The sequence below is a fragment of the Ceratotherium simum genome, chromosome 16 (assembly GCF_057802395.1).
Source record: "Ceratotherium simum simum isolate JZ-2026a chromosome 16, ASM5780239v1, whole genome shotgun sequence".
Lineage (NCBI taxonomy): Eukaryota > Metazoa > Chordata > Mammalia > Perissodactyla > Rhinocerotidae > Ceratotherium > Ceratotherium simum.
Window position 1 is genome coordinate 46,824,218 of NC_141915.1, and position 15,225 is coordinate 46,839,442.

At 40.6% G+C, this 15,225-nt stretch overlaps 1 protein-coding gene across 2 annotated transcripts in view; it reads left to right on the forward strand.

Annotated features, from left to right (window-relative positions):
• The first annotated feature begins 100 nt into the window (after positions 1–100).
• The window catches only part of DDX42 (DEAD-box helicase 42), a 39,731-nt gene continuing 24,606 nt past the window's right edge, over positions 101–15,225 (forward strand). Inside the window, exons 1-3 of one of the 2 annotated variants that reach the window (XM_087441408.1) lie at positions 101–249; positions 10,608–10,844; positions 13,629–13,779. In XM_087441408.1, the coding sequence (XP_087297534.1) occupies positions 10,624–10,844; positions 13,629–13,779 (372 nt within the window). In that variant the 5' untranslated portion in view covers positions 101–249; positions 10,608–10,623. Of the gene's footprint in view, positions 250–627; positions 779–10,607; positions 10,845–13,628; positions 13,780–15,225 lie in introns of those variants that run through there. The other variant, XM_014789157.2, reaches the window with a different exon arrangement.

Below are 15,225 nucleotides of genomic sequence, written 5' to 3' on the forward strand. Positions count from 1 at the left end.
AATGCGTGCGGTCCGTCTCCCCACCCCCCCGACCCCCCGCAGCGTGCGGCGTGGGGGGCGGGACGCAGCCTCCGGGACCGCGCGAGACCTCCTCCCCAGCTCAGCCAGGGTGCGGAGGGGCTGCTGGGAAAGTTATATAATCTCTCCTCCTGGGCCGGAACTGCTTGCGCCGATCCCAGCCCTGAACCCTGAACCGCTAGGGTTCAGTCAAGTTGTCATCACGCTGAACTGGTGCTCCGGAAGCTAAAGGTAGCCATGCTCTATGGGACCACGTGGCCAGAGGCAAGCGGAGAAATGTTGCCCAGGATTAGAGTTTAGGGGGTCGACAATTGTATGTATATGTGGTTTCCGCCAAAGCCCTTTTCTTGGGATTTTTGGGCGGCTCCCTGTCACTGCTACTCTTTCTTCATTACCAGGCCCACTTCCTAGATGGGCCATGAACACCCCCCCCCCCCCCCCCCAGCAGCAGTGTCCCGTCAGAGCGTCTGAGGAGTTAGAAAGCATTCTGGAGCTTTAAGGTCGAGAGCCCACGGCGCCTTCCGGGAGCCATAGCCCCAAGCCCCGCCCTTCTCCCCGCGCGCTCTGCACTGCGCATGTCAGGTGTGCGTTCCCCTCCCCCTTCAGCAACGGGCCGAGAGGCGGCGGCCGCGAAGGGGGCGGAGAGGGAGGAGCGCGGCGGGACGCGGCCTGGACCGCGCGTACTTCGGGCCGCGGGATTCTCTCCGCGTAGGTGGTAGTAGCAGCTGCAGCTGCGGCCACAGCAGCAGGTTTGTGAGAGGTGAGTCTGGACGCGGGACCGCTGCCCCTTGGGGGCACTGGAGGCAACTGCGGGGCCTAGCGAGGGCCCGGGAACTGCGGCGTTGCTTAACAAAGAGTCGGGAGAGCCTGCGGGCACCGAAGGCCCAGGAGGCCGAGGAGGGGTGGGAGTGCGGGGCTCCAGGGGTCCTTCGGAGCCGCGACGCCCTCCCACGGCTCCTGCTTTTCCCGCAACTCTTACCGAGGCCCAGTTGGCGGCTTTCCGGAGTCGCCCGACCGCCCCCCCTGGTAGGGAAGGGATAGCCACCGGCAGGATTCTGACCCAAGTCGGCAGCACTTGGCAGATGCAAGCCTCCAAATCGGGGAGACCCGATAGGCAGAAGTTGCCGAATCGGAAGGCAGTAAAAACACTGTCGGTGATTTTTGTGCAGCCTTGAGTAGATCACTAATTAGCATCACTGTCGTCACACAAACTTTTTTGCGGCCTGCTTAAGAGCCTATCTGATGTCAGTCAATAATTTACCTGGAGTTGCAAGCTTACGCACCAATAATATAGGGAAGAACTATCGTACTAGTCGAGAGTTTTGGGGAATCATAGCTTCCTTGTCACCTTAATGAACCGTTTCCCCCTTTGCCCCTCACTCCTTTAGGCGGTCATTCAATTTCTTTTGGCTTGCCTGTATATTGTTTTTTGTAAGTAGTGTTTCTGTATCTGTTCTCCCCCATATACACACCCCGGAACTCCTAAAGGGCAGAGTTTATGTCTTCATTCACTTTAACTTGCCAGAGCTAAGTCCAGTTCTGGCACATAGGTGAGCAATAAGTGTTTTGTACAAAAATTAATTTTTAGACTTTCAGTAGTGCAAAAAAAACGTATGCTGTATTTTCCTGTACCTGGAAGGGGCATTATATGGCCTAATCTGCAGTTCATTCAGGCACTGTTTTTATTGATGCCTACTGTGTGCCTATTTCCTAGCACTTGTCTAGGTCTGTGACTCCTGCCTTCATGAAACTTATTTTCTGGTAGGGAAGAGAGACAATAAATACATAAATTATACTGAGTGTTAGATGATTAGTGCCTTCTGTAAAAAAATAAAACTGGAAAGAGGGTTGGGGGGGTGTTGCATTTTGAAATAGGATGGTCAGGGAAGTATGTACAGACAAGCTGATATTTAAGGTACTAGAAGGAGGTGAGGGAGTGAGCCCAGCGAGTATCTGGGGAAAGGAATGTTCCAGGCAGACGGAATAGCAAGTGTCAAGGCCTTAAAGAGGACAATGCTGGCCTGTTAGAAGAACAGTTGGAAGACCAATGTGCTTGGAGCGCTGTGAGCCAAGGAGGGAGTAGTAGAAGATAAGGTCAGGGAAGAACTGGGGGGAGCATAGAACAACCAGGACCTTTTAGGTTATTGGGAGCATTTCACTTTGCTCTGCCTGGAACGGGGACCGTCTGAGGGTTTTGAGCAGCGGAGTGGTTAAGATTTGACTTACATTGTAATAATTTAGTATAATTGATAGAGAGTGCAGTTCTTTATAGTATTTTAGTTTTATCAAGTCAATATTCATATAATCAGCTCTTACTTTCTTTAATCTAACAGAGATGCTTCTCAAATAAGTGTAACCCACCATTTACTTATTATATTTGGCTTTAGAAGAAGGTGATAAAATTCTTGGGTTTTGTACAGATTCATGTTAAAGAACTGACTGGTTTATAGTGTGTGAGATGTTCTCAAGGCAGATTGTTAGAGTAGATGCTAATCAGCTGTCGCTAGATATCTCTCCTACTCCAAAAACACAAGTGGTAAAGATTATGTCGTTTTATAATCAGTTGTTTTTAGTCCACTATTTTTAAAGTCATTTAGATCATATCTTATTTTCCACCATTGCTCAGAACATAAACTATATAGCCAAATTATCTTCGTTATGTTCCACAGTTATTCCAACTCCTAGCCTTTGCTATTTTAGTTTTCCTCCCTAGAATGTCTTATTCCTTTACACTTCTCTACTCAGCTTGCATCTTTCTGTGCCTAGTCTGTGTCCTAGCTCTCCTATGAAGCCTGTCCCCACTTGTCAGCTCACAGTGATCTCTGACATCGTCAGTGTCATGTGGCAATTGTGTGTGTAATCCCTGTGTTGAAAGTTCTGAGAAGTCTGGCTTGATATTCTCCATTTACCAATGGAGAAATTGACTTCTGGAGAAATAACAATGATAAACATGACAGCTAATACATATTGTACACTTACTATGTGCCAAGTTTATTCTAAGTGTGTTTTTGTGTATAAACTCAATTTTTCACACCAACTCTGTGAAGTAGAACTGTGTAGTAGGTGATGTCTCACCATCTTACAGATGGGGAAACTAAGGCCCAGAGAAGCTAAATAACTTCCTTGAGGTTCACATCAAGTTAGTGGCAAAGCTAGAGTTTGAACATAGTCAGCCTCTCTCCAGTCTGTGCTATGTTACTATGCTTATGATTTTCTAATAAATAATAGCATTTTAGTGCCTAGAACCATACCAACTAGGACTTTATGCTATCTTTAATTTTTCTCCTCAGCCAAGTTGAAAATCTCTTTGGGTCTCCTATATATTGAATAAACATGAATAGTGAGTATATACCCTGAAAAACACAAGAGATAAAAAATGCATAAGCCTACTTCTTCACCCATGAAACCCCTCATGGAGTTAGAGAGAGAAAACAAGAACACAAATAGTAGTTATGATTAAATGTTGGGTGTTTTAAGACTAGAAAGGGATTTTGAGGAAAGATAGGATTTCTCTGGGAGAATCATATGTATATATATATGTATATATATATTTTTTTGATGAGGAAGATTGGCCCTGAGGTAACATCCATTGCCAATTGTCCTCTTTTGCTGAGGAAGATTAGCCCTGAGCTAACATCCGTGCCCATCTTTCTCCATTTTGTATATGGAACACCGCCACAGCATGGCTTGATGAGCAGTGCGCTGGTCAGCGCCTGGGATTCGAACCAGGAAACCCCGGGCCGCCAAAGCGGAGTGCGCGAACTTAACCACTATGCCGGCCCCTGGGGGAATCATGTATGTCATAGTTCTAGGAGTTGGTATTTGAGATGGACTTTGAAAGATAGGACTTTGGTAGGTAGGTAGAGTAAGAGATTTGGTGGGGAGGGAATCCAGGTAGAGGGAAGAGCATTCATCAAAGTGCTTGGTTTTCTGGAAAAACTGGTGCGTGTGGGGAAACCCTGGGAAATATGAATGGTAAAGTACAGTAGTTTGTTGCCGTAATGGAGAGTCTCATTCCAGCCTGATTGAGTAACTATGGAGAGCTATTGAATTGAAGAGAATGATAGAATCAGAAATGTGTGTCAGGAAGGTTTGGTGCTGGGATCTGGAAGAACCTGGAAGAGGGTTTTTCTGAGCATGTGAATGCTCACCTCCCTTGAGTGTGACTTTCCCTTGTTCCACACTGTTAACAAACACGATGTTACTCTGCCAAAGGATGTGGAAATTCATTTTCTCTTTTCGCTATTTATCTCTGACCCACTATTAGTTCACCGTTTTATACTTTACCACATAGAGTCACTTCTCATAGATTCTGAAATATTTACTGATTGTAGATGCAGCCTCTAGATGTATATCACCATGACTTTTCCAGCAAAACAGACATTCTTAGAACAGTAGAATTGTGGGGGTGGGGGGGGTTACTTGTCAAGTATCAGTCTCCTCAAAGAGGTGTTACCTGCCTTCTTTCTATCTGTAATAGCTTACCCCTTGCCTTGCTTTTTTTTTGTAGCACTTTTACTGCCTGAAATATGATTTGGTTTTTCTTCTCCTGGAGCAGACTGAGTTGCCTGAGGGCTGGGGCTGTGTCTGATTCCATTACTGTATCCTCAGCACCTAGAACAGTGCCTGGCAAAATAGGCACTCAGTATATTTTGAATTATTGATCACTCCTAGTAGTGGTGTGGAGGCAGGATAACAGTCAGAAAGATTTGTTAGGAAATTATTGCAGTGGTGGAGGTGGAGAGGAGAGGTGTCCCTCAAAGTACTGGGTACATAGTAGAAAGTGGTTATTGGTCCGTATAAAACAATGTTTGTTATTACTAAGACCCAACTTAGGTTGTTGTCTTCAAAGCACATGCTCATTAAATTTTGTTTATGGTTCTATTATATACTAATTCTTTCCAAAGTAGATTTTTTTTTTTTTTTATAATTTTATTTATTTTTTTCCCCAAAGCCCCAGTAGACAGCCGTATGCCATAGCTGCACATCCTTCTAGTTGCTGTATGTGGGACGCGGCCGCAGCATGGCTGGAGAAGCGGTGCATCGGTGCACACCCGGGATCCGAACCCGGGCCGCCAGCAGCGGAGTGCTCACGCTTAACCGCTACGCCACGGGGCCGGCCTTCCAAAGTAGATGTTTTTATTTAAAAAGCCATCTTTTTTAAAAAGAAAAAAATGTAGTCAAATAGTCAAAAGTACGTTTGCATTCCTCCCTCATAAACTGAATAAAATAACTAAAAATTTTCTTATTTTTAAGATTGTGGTAAAATACATATAGAAATCTTAACCATTTTAGGGGCCAGCCCGGTGGTGCAGTGGTTAGGTGCATGCGCTCCGCTGCAGCGGCCCGGGGTTCGCGGGTTCGGATCCTGGGTGCACACCAATGCACTGCTTGTTAAGCCATGTTGTGGTGGCGTCCCATATAAAGTAGAGGAAGATGGGCACAGATGTTGGCTCAGGGCCAGTCTTCCTCAGCAAAAAGAGGAAGATTGGCATTAGATGTTAGCTCAGGGCTGGTCTTCCTCACACAAAAAAAATCTTAACCATTTTTAAGTGTACAGTTTAGTGGCATTAAGTACATCCACGTTGTTTTGCTACCGTCAGCACCGTAGTGTCCACAGAACTCTTCATTTTGCAAAGATGAAACTCTGTACCCATTAAACAATAACTCCCCATTCCCTGCTTCCTCCAGCCCTCAGCAACTAGCATTGTGCTTTCTGTCTCTGAGTTTGACTACTCTAGGGACCTCATACAGGTGGAATCACATAGTACTTGTCCTTTTGTAACTAGCTTATTTCCTTAATATGGTGTCCTCAAGGTTAATTCATGTTGTAGCATGTGTCAGAATTTCCTTTCTTTTAAGGCTGAATAATATTGCTATATATATATAAAGTCTCACCACATTTAGTTTATCTACTCTTCCATCAATGGACACTTGGGTTGCTTCCACCTTTTGGCTACTGTGAATAATGATGCTATGAACATGGGTAGACTGGTTTCAATTCTTTTGGGTATATACCCAGAAGTGGAATTGCTGAATCATATGGTAGTTCTGCAATTAATTTTTTGAGGAACTACCATACTGTTTTCCACAGGGGTTGAACAATTCTACATTCCCACCAGCAATGTATAAGGGTTCCAGTTTCTCCATATCCTTGCCAACACTTGTTATTTTCTGTTGTGGTTTTTTTTTTTATAGTAGCCATCCTAATGGATGTGAGGTGATGTGGTTTTGATTTGCATTTTCCCAATGATTAGTGACGGTGAGCATCTTTTCATATGCTTGTTGGCCATTTGTATATGTTCTTTGGAGTAATGTCTATTCAAGTCCTTTGCTCATTTTTAATTGGATTTGTTGTTGTTGTTGTTGTTTATTGTTTTTAATGAAGTCGGTGAATTATACCTGGGTGTTGAAAACCATGTGGTGATTTCTGTATGCACTGAAGCTAGTGGGTGTTCTCGCCATTTCTGTCATCAGTCTGAGAAGTGTTTATGAAGGCAGCGGTGAAGTTTCAGAGCTATTTGATATGAGTTTACCAGCTTAGTAGAAAGGATACAGGTATATTATTATAACCTGAGAGAAGGCTCAGAAGCGCCTGTGTGTGTGTGTGTGTGTGTTAAGACCAAATGGAGCTTTGAGGAGACCCACAAATAGTAGGAGGATAGTTAATCTTTTAATATCCTCACTGCTTTGACTTCGTTATCAACTATTTAGTAGATGTCTCTTCTCCAGTGTTTGTTTAGAGATTGCCAAATAATAATCTAAGCAGAAGAGGGTTCATCTTTTTTTTTAACATCATAAAACCAAATAGAGATTAGGTTGGCTATCTTTCGCTTCTCCTATCAGCTATAATTTCTCAAACCTCTGTGACTGTCGAGGTTAAGTAGCCATATACATGGTCTAATAGTAGGAAAAACTTGTCAAGAGAGTAAGGAATTAATGGTACCTTGAGGATGATCTGGCTTCGATTTAATCAGGAAGGCTGGATGGCTAGATAGTGAGGTGTGTAATAATGGAAGATGACGGTTTTCACAAATGCTGGGATGAATTTTGAAGAGCCTGAAGGCATGATATTTATTCAACAAAAATTTTTTGATTACTACACACACACTAGGCACTAAGGATAAAGTGCTGGGCAAAACAGGCAAAGTCCCTGCCCTCATGGAGCTAACGTTCTAGTCAGCGGGGTATTTAGAAAGCACAATTGTTTGGCCTTGCTGAGGCAATAAATTAGGGGAAAAGGGCACTGTGTTCTAAATCAACTAGTGAAAGGCTCAGGGGCACTAAAGTGTTCTCAGTCTTTTGGTTGACCTAACTCTCCGAAGAGTAAAGAAAAAATTATTGCATGTTTTGCATCTTGTTGGCTCCAACTTTTCATATGTGTCTCTCATCTTATCTTTCTGAAACACTGATCTGAAATGTGTCCCCTTTTTGCTTAAAATTAAGATTCCTTATAACTGGCAGAATATAGTTTTGTATGGTGTATTCTTAGCATAGCATACTAAGCTGTTCATCTAGGCCCTGCCCGTCTTTTTGAGCGTGTGTCCTGCAACTTTCCCAGATGTCCTACAGAACTGGAACTCTAGCTGCACTGAACTATTCCCAGTTCCCTGAGGTAGTACTTAGAGTTCCCTCAATTTAAAATGCCCTGCTCTGATGCTTTTTCCCTGGTCTAATGCCTCTTGAGATTTCAAAACTTAACACCAGTGTATCTCCAGAAAAACTTCTGTGCCTTCTCCTCTACTCATCCTGGGTTGGGTACCGCTCTCTTGGGACACCATTGAATGCACTTTGTGCAATACTTCTGTTAGAACATATAATGTTTTTTTTAGCTGGCTGAAACTACAATGTGAACTCCTTGAGAATGGGACTGAATCTTTCGTCTCTAAATGCCCAGTACTTAATAACACTGCCTGACCTTCCTCAGCAGGCTTTCACTAAACCACTGAAAGTTTTCCTGCTAGCAGATTGTTGATGTGATTCTTAAAAGCTACCCAAACTTAAAGATTTTTTTCCTATCCTTCCTTTGCCTACCTTCTGATTTCTATGGCTTATTGATTAGCCCCTCATTATACATTATATACACTAGGGAAAATGAGGTTAAAATTCAGAGTCCATCATTTTTGTTGCTTAGGAACAGCTCTTGTAAAGCCAGGCTCATAAATTGGTAAAACATTATCAGATAACAACAATAAACAAACACATAGGGACAGAGATTGGATTGGTGGTTACCAGAGGGGATGGGGGGAGGGAGGAGGGTGAAAGGGATAATTCGGTACATGTGTGTGGTGATGGGTTGTAATTAGTATTTTGGTGGTGAACTTGATGTAATCTATGCAGAAATAGAAGTACAATGATGTACACCTGAAATTTTTACAATGTTATAAACTAATGTTACTGCAATAAACAAAAAATTAAAAAAAAAAAGAAATAAAAAAAAAAAACATCAGATGCTAAAATTTTCTTGCATGTAAATATTCTTACTAAATCTCATCTCACCAGAATTGTGTTGATTCCCCTCAAGGGATTCCTGAAGAAAGCAGATGGTCTTAATTAAATTCAAATAAACAAGTACTTAGTAAGTACTTATTTTAGCCATGTGTAACTTCTATGGAAGGTCCAAAATGAGTAAAGACAGTCCCTACCTGGAACTAAGGGTGGCCTAAGGGTGGAGATTGACAGAGCATAAATCAAATTTAATACTAAGCAGATTGAACTAAGTGCTATATAATAGCAGTTCAAACAAAACTTACCAGGTATATATGGGGGAGGGGCATAGAACCAGAAAACTAGAGTTGTTCCTGGTCCCTTCAACAGTGTCAATCATAAAAAGCAGTTTTTGGAACTCCTTTCCACATTGGCTTCAGAGTCTGTTATAAACATTGTAATTTTTCTTATTAATGGTAAACTTTAATTCAAAGAAGAAAGTAAAAGTCAAATAACTGCTGTTAACATTTTGGTAAACAACCCTCCAGCTATCTCTGTATATGTAACACGTTTTTACATTGAATCATACCACCCACCTTGTTTTATGCCCGTCTTATTTTACTCAGTGTGTAATGGACACTTTTGCATAAATGTAAGTAGTAATTAAAATTTTTAAAACTTAGAATGCATATTCCCTTTCGCTAAGCAATTGCATTTTAAAAATTGATCCTAAGGAAGTAATTAAGGGTATGCACAAAGATATATGATATATTTCACATTTTATTTATTTTATTTATTTATTTATTTTTTAATTTTATTTATTTATTTTTTCCCCCAAAGCCCAGTAGATAGTTGTATGTCATAGCTGCACATCCTTCTAGTTGCTGTATGTGGGACACGGCCTCAGCATGGCCGGAGAAGCGGTGCGTCGGTGTGCGCCCGGGATCCGAACCCGGGCTGCCAGCACCGGAGCGCACGTACTTAACCTCTAAGCCACGGGGCCGACCCATATTTCACATTTTAAAACAGTAGTGAAGAAGTGTATTTACTGACTTTTAAAGATGTTCATAGTATATCATTAGGTGAAGAAATCAGTAACTAAAACAATATATACAGTATGTTTTATTATGTTTTTCAATGTAGTTTTTAACTTTTGTGTGTGTGTATACACACATATTCGTAGGAAAAATAGCAAAAGATATCAACAAAATTACGTATCTAGGAGAGGAAATTTCAGGTACATAGTTTTAAATTTTGTTCCTTTTTACTTTCTGAGTTTTCTGCTTTTCTACAAAACTTAGGTAATGTGTCATTGAAAACGGTTTTTTGGAGCCTAGACTAATAAGATATAAGCTATTGTTTTTAAAGCGATTTCATCAATGCTCAGGAAATTTCTGTGTAATCCTTAACCATAGGCTAACTGAATACTTAAGGCAACTTATCAGTGAATCATGGTTTCTTCCTGGATAGTGTTCTAGAGGGCAGTTGCTCAATAAATGCATGGTTCATAAGTACACTTCAGAGACAATTACATAGATACTTTCTACAAATAACTGATCTTATCTTTTAAGTTTTGATTCTTTGATTCCTCCAGATGTGATTACCAGAGGATAATCTTTAATTTTGAGACAGTCTTGCTGATAGCACCTCAATCTCTCTTATACCATTACATTATATTATAATGGTAGGCTGTTTTTGTCTTTTGTCTTTTTTTTGGTCTATTTTCCTGGTAGACTGTAAACTCCTTGATGATTAAAGATTAAGAGATTTAAGGCTTTTCATCTTGGTATCTTCAGTTGCCTAACACAAGCCTAGTACATATCAGATCCCCCAAAATATTTGTTGTCTTATGAGTATTTTTGGCAGCTTAATAAGATGTTAAATTAGCAATCAGATCTGTTTGAAGGAGATGATATTAGATACTGCATTCCTGTTTAGATTGATATCCCAATAAAAGAAATAGCAGTTTCTTCTGTGTCTTAGAAAATGTGACCATTTTGTTGAGGTTAGCATATTGCGTATGTGAAGTACAAAAGATAAAGTTTTAATTGAGGGAAAAGTTTAAAATAAAATTATAGGTAGAGGTTGAAAGAGACATAAAAATAAGTGGGCTATTTACGTTATAAAGTTAAATTTATACTAGTGTATCTTATGCATAACAGATCAATCATTGACACCATGAACTGGAACAAAGGTGGCCCTGGCACTAAGAGGGGATTTGGCTTTGGAGGTTTTGCCATTAGTGCTGGAAAGAAGGAGGAACCAAAACTCCCACAACAGTCCCACAGTGCCTTTGGGGCAACCAGCTCTTCTTCTGGATTTGGAAAGTCGGCTCCACCTCAGCTCCCTTCTTTCTACAAAATTGGATCTAAACGGGCCAACTTTGATGAAGAAAATGCGTAAGTGGTAATTTCTAGTAATTTATTAAAGGTTGGGCTTTGAGAAATTCATGCCATCAACAGAAATTGAGGCAAAGAAACCATTTGTTTCCCAAATTGTAATATGACTTCTTCTTCTTCTTCTTCTTCTTTTTTTTTTTTTTTGGTGAGGAAGATTAGCCCTGAGCTAACATCCGTTGTCAGTCCTCCTCTTTTTGCTGAGGAAGACTGGCCCTGGGCTAACATCTGTGCCCATCTTCCTCCACTTTGTATGGGACGCTGCCACAGCATGGCTTGACAAGCAGTGTGTTGGTGCGAGCCTGGGATCCGAACCTGTGAACCCTGGGCCGCTGCAGCAGAGCACATGCACTTAACCGCTACGCCACTGACCCCTAATATGACTTCTTAAATTGGTTGTCTCACTGAATTGCATTGTACCTAAAAAGTGAAATTATTCAGTCTACTACTCATTTGTAAGGAATATAATAACGTTGTGTGCTTACTTATACCTTCACAGTACTCGTTCCAAAAAGGATTTGAGGCCATCGAAACCTAAATATAGCTGAAGAGTTTTAAAAATCCACATGGTTTTTGATGGTCTTTACTAAAGTGTTTTATTTACACTATATAAGTTGTTTCGTAAACACAGGCAGGTGTCAGAACTGCTAGAGACAGAATTTACCTCAATACCTAAGTCCTCAAAACTAGTATGTTGTGACATCATATAGTAGTGGAAAAATGTACTCAGATTTTTGCCCACAGTTCTCAGGAAACATTTACCAATTATCTTTTTTAACTTGATAGTCTAATAAGGTAGTTGTTATAAGAAACTGGAGTTTGAAGTTTTGAGCTCTAATTCCTATAGGTTATAACTTTTCTTTTTGCCAAGTCTGAAGAAATCTCTTACTGCTATCATTTCCAGCCTGGTTGTGACGACTTTTTTTCATTAAAAAAATTTTCAAGATTGAAGTTTTTTTTTTGTTTTTTTTTTTTTTGTGAGGAAGATCAGCCTTGTACTAACATCTGCCAATCCTCCTCTTGTTTTGCTGAGGAAGACTGGCCCTGGGCTAACATCCGTGCCCATCTTCCTCCACTTTATATAGGACGCCGCCACAGCATGGCTTGCCAAGCGGTGTGTTGGTGCGCGCACGGGATCCAAACCGGCGAACCCTGGGCCGCCACAGTGGAATGCGTGCACTGAACTGCTTGCACCACTGGGCCGGCCCCCTCAAGATTGAAGGTTTTAAAGTACACAGTAGCATTTTTAAAAACTGGTATGTTAATCAGGAATTAAATACAGAAGTAGCTGTTTAAGGTTCAGCAAAGTCAGGGATGATTATTCTAGAGAGCAGTTTACCAGTTCAGGGACACTTTTTCATTAGTTCAATGAAACCTGCTATATAAATGAGTATGTGTTTGTGTGTGTGTAGCACATTACAGTTGTTAGAACTTTTAAAATAATTCCTATGAAGACTTGAAATGCTTTAAAATTTTAAGCTGCAGTTGTTATTTACTTAAATTAATATTTGATTATATTACTATTTTATTTAATTTTGAGGTAAGGTCTAAACAATGGTTTTTTTTTGTTTGTTTGTTTGTTTTTTTTGTGAGGAAGATCAGCCCTGAGCTCACATCCGTGCTAATCCTCCTCTTTTTGCTGAGGAAGGCTGGCTCTGAGCTAACATCTATTGCCAATCCTCCTCCTTTTTTTTCCCCCCAAAGCCCCAGTAGATAGTTGTATGTCATAGTTGCACGTCCCTCTAGTTGCTGTATGTGGGACGCGGCCTCAGCGTGGCCAGAGAAGCGGTGCGTCCGTGCGCACCTGGGATCCGAACCGGGCCACCAGTAGCGGAGCGCGCGCACTTAACCGCTAAGCCACGGGGCTGGCCCAAAAACAATGTTTTTTTTTGTTTTAGTTTATAAAGAGCTGCATAGACATCCTTTTCTGGGAAGTTTGTTAGAGGGAAAGTGATGCTTTCTCCAGACTTTGAAGTTGTCTTTTCTGAATACTTAAGTAGTATGGTGAATGATTTTGGGTTTGTTTTCTTTGGTGAGAAAGATCAGACCTGAGCTAACATCTGCCCATCCTCCTCTTTTTTGCTGAGGAAGACTGGCCCTGGGCTAACATCCATGCCCATCTTCCTCTACTTTATATGGGACGCTGCCACAGCATGGCTTGACAAGCCGTGCATCAGTGCGTGTCTGGGATCGGAACCGGCGAACCCCGAGCCGCTGCAGCAGAGCGCGTGCACTTAACCGCTTATGCCACGGGGCCAGCCCCTGGTGAATGATTTTGAATTGAGCATTTATTTTTAATTCTAGAAGTTTTCTCTTGGTCCTCAGAAAATAGCCCAGAACTTCTGAAGAAAGTCACTAGCCTTGGGAATATATCTAAAAGTTTTTAGAGGATTATAAAGAATAAACTAGGTTTTTAATGTTTCATACAAAAGTAATTTTTTTCATAGCATACATTCTTTAAATATTTGCTATATCTATTCGACAATGATATACTAAATTTGTACTGAAAACTCATCGCTTTTAACAGAACTGGAAATGTGATTTGGACAGGCGCTATTGAAGTGGAGAATCTGCTGTGTCTTTTTTTTTGCAATATTAGAATTTTGCATGTGTTAAGTAATACTTAATAATTAGGTCCTTAGCCAAAACCTGGAGGTCTCTAATTTGACCTGTATAGTTTAAATCTCTTAATAGTAACATATAACATAGTAAAAATTTCTGTTAAATGAAAGATTCACTGACGCCAAACTAAACATTCACTTTACATTCACACATTTTAATTTTCAGATATTTTGAAGATGAGGAAGAAGACTCTAGCAATGTTGATTTACCTTACATTCCTGCTGAAAACTCGCCTACCCGCCAACAGTTCCATTCCAAGCCAGTAGATTCTGACAGTGATGATGATCCCTTGGAGGCATTCATGGCTGAAGTGGAGGCAAGTATCAACTCTATTTTGTGAAAAATTTTCAGCAGTTATAAATAGATCAAATTAACCTTGTGCTTCAGTCCTTGTTCAGAATTTGTTTTCTCGCCCCCGCCTTTTTTTTTTTTTTTGCAGAATTTTGCTGTTGTACTCCGCAGTTTCTTAAATATACTTCCACTTGCCCTGTAGTGTTTTCAGAGATGATCAGTGCCTAGAAATTTGAACTGTAACCCTTGAACATAGGAGCTCAAGATTCGTGTGTGTGTGTGTGTTTTGTTTTAATAATTATTGGTATATTTTTAAGTGGAATTGAACATTCTGATTCCATCTAGCATTTATTAATTATGTATTTACTTAAGGCAATTAATCTTAAATTGATAAAATTATGAATTCTGTATTCTGTACTTGTAATGTTTATTTATTATCAACATTACATCAACATCCATGACCTCCCTGTAGAAATTGAAACTTGTGACCACTTCCTTCTTAAAATTCTTATCATTTGTTTTTTGTGATTTTGCATTTTGTCCTTTTTCTCTCATCTCTTTGACTTTTCTATTTATTGACTTATTTACTTTTTATTATGAAAAATTTCAAACACAGACAAAAGTAGAATAATAAAATGAGCCCCCATGTGCCCTTCACCCTACTTTATCAAATAACTTTTGGCCAATCTTGTGTTACCTAACCCCTCCCCAGCCCTCTTTTAGATTATTTTAAAGTAAATCTCAGATATATCATTTCATCCATCGGTAGTTCTGTGTCTCTATAAGATAACTGTTAAAAAAACATAATCATATCATTGTTGTACCAAAAAAAAAACCCTTACATATCCATCTGACTGTTTTCTGTCATTCTTGTGATCCTCTTCAGGTTTCTCAAATATGAGGATTCTCCTACAGTTCTCTATATTCATTTGCTATCTTCTCTCTTTATACATTCCTTAGTGACCTCATCTACTTCTAAAACTTAACTTCTGTATAAATAACCTCATCTACTTCTAAAACTTAACTTCTGGATAGATAATTCATGTTTTTAGTCTCATAGTCTCTCTTGGGTTTTAGCTCTGCTTTTCTAGAAGCATATTGGCCATTTTTACATGGGTGTGTCCCCCTGGAACCTTAAACTCAGTTCATCATCTTTTCCTCCTCAACTAAGTCTTTGTTTTGTCTTGCTTATTTCTCTTTTTTTTTTTTTTAAAGATTTTATTTATTTATTTATTTTTTCCCCCCAAAGCCCCAGTAGATAGTTGTATGTCATAGCTGCACATCCTTCTAGTTGCTGTATGTGGGACGTGGCCTCAGCGTGGCCGGAGAAGCGGTGCGTCGGTGCGCGCCCGGGATCCGAACCCGGGCCGCCAGCAGCAGAGCGCGCGCACTTAACCACTAAGCCATGGGGCCGGCCCTTGCTTATTTCTCTTAATTGCACTAAAATTCACACAATCACCTTGGCTTTAAC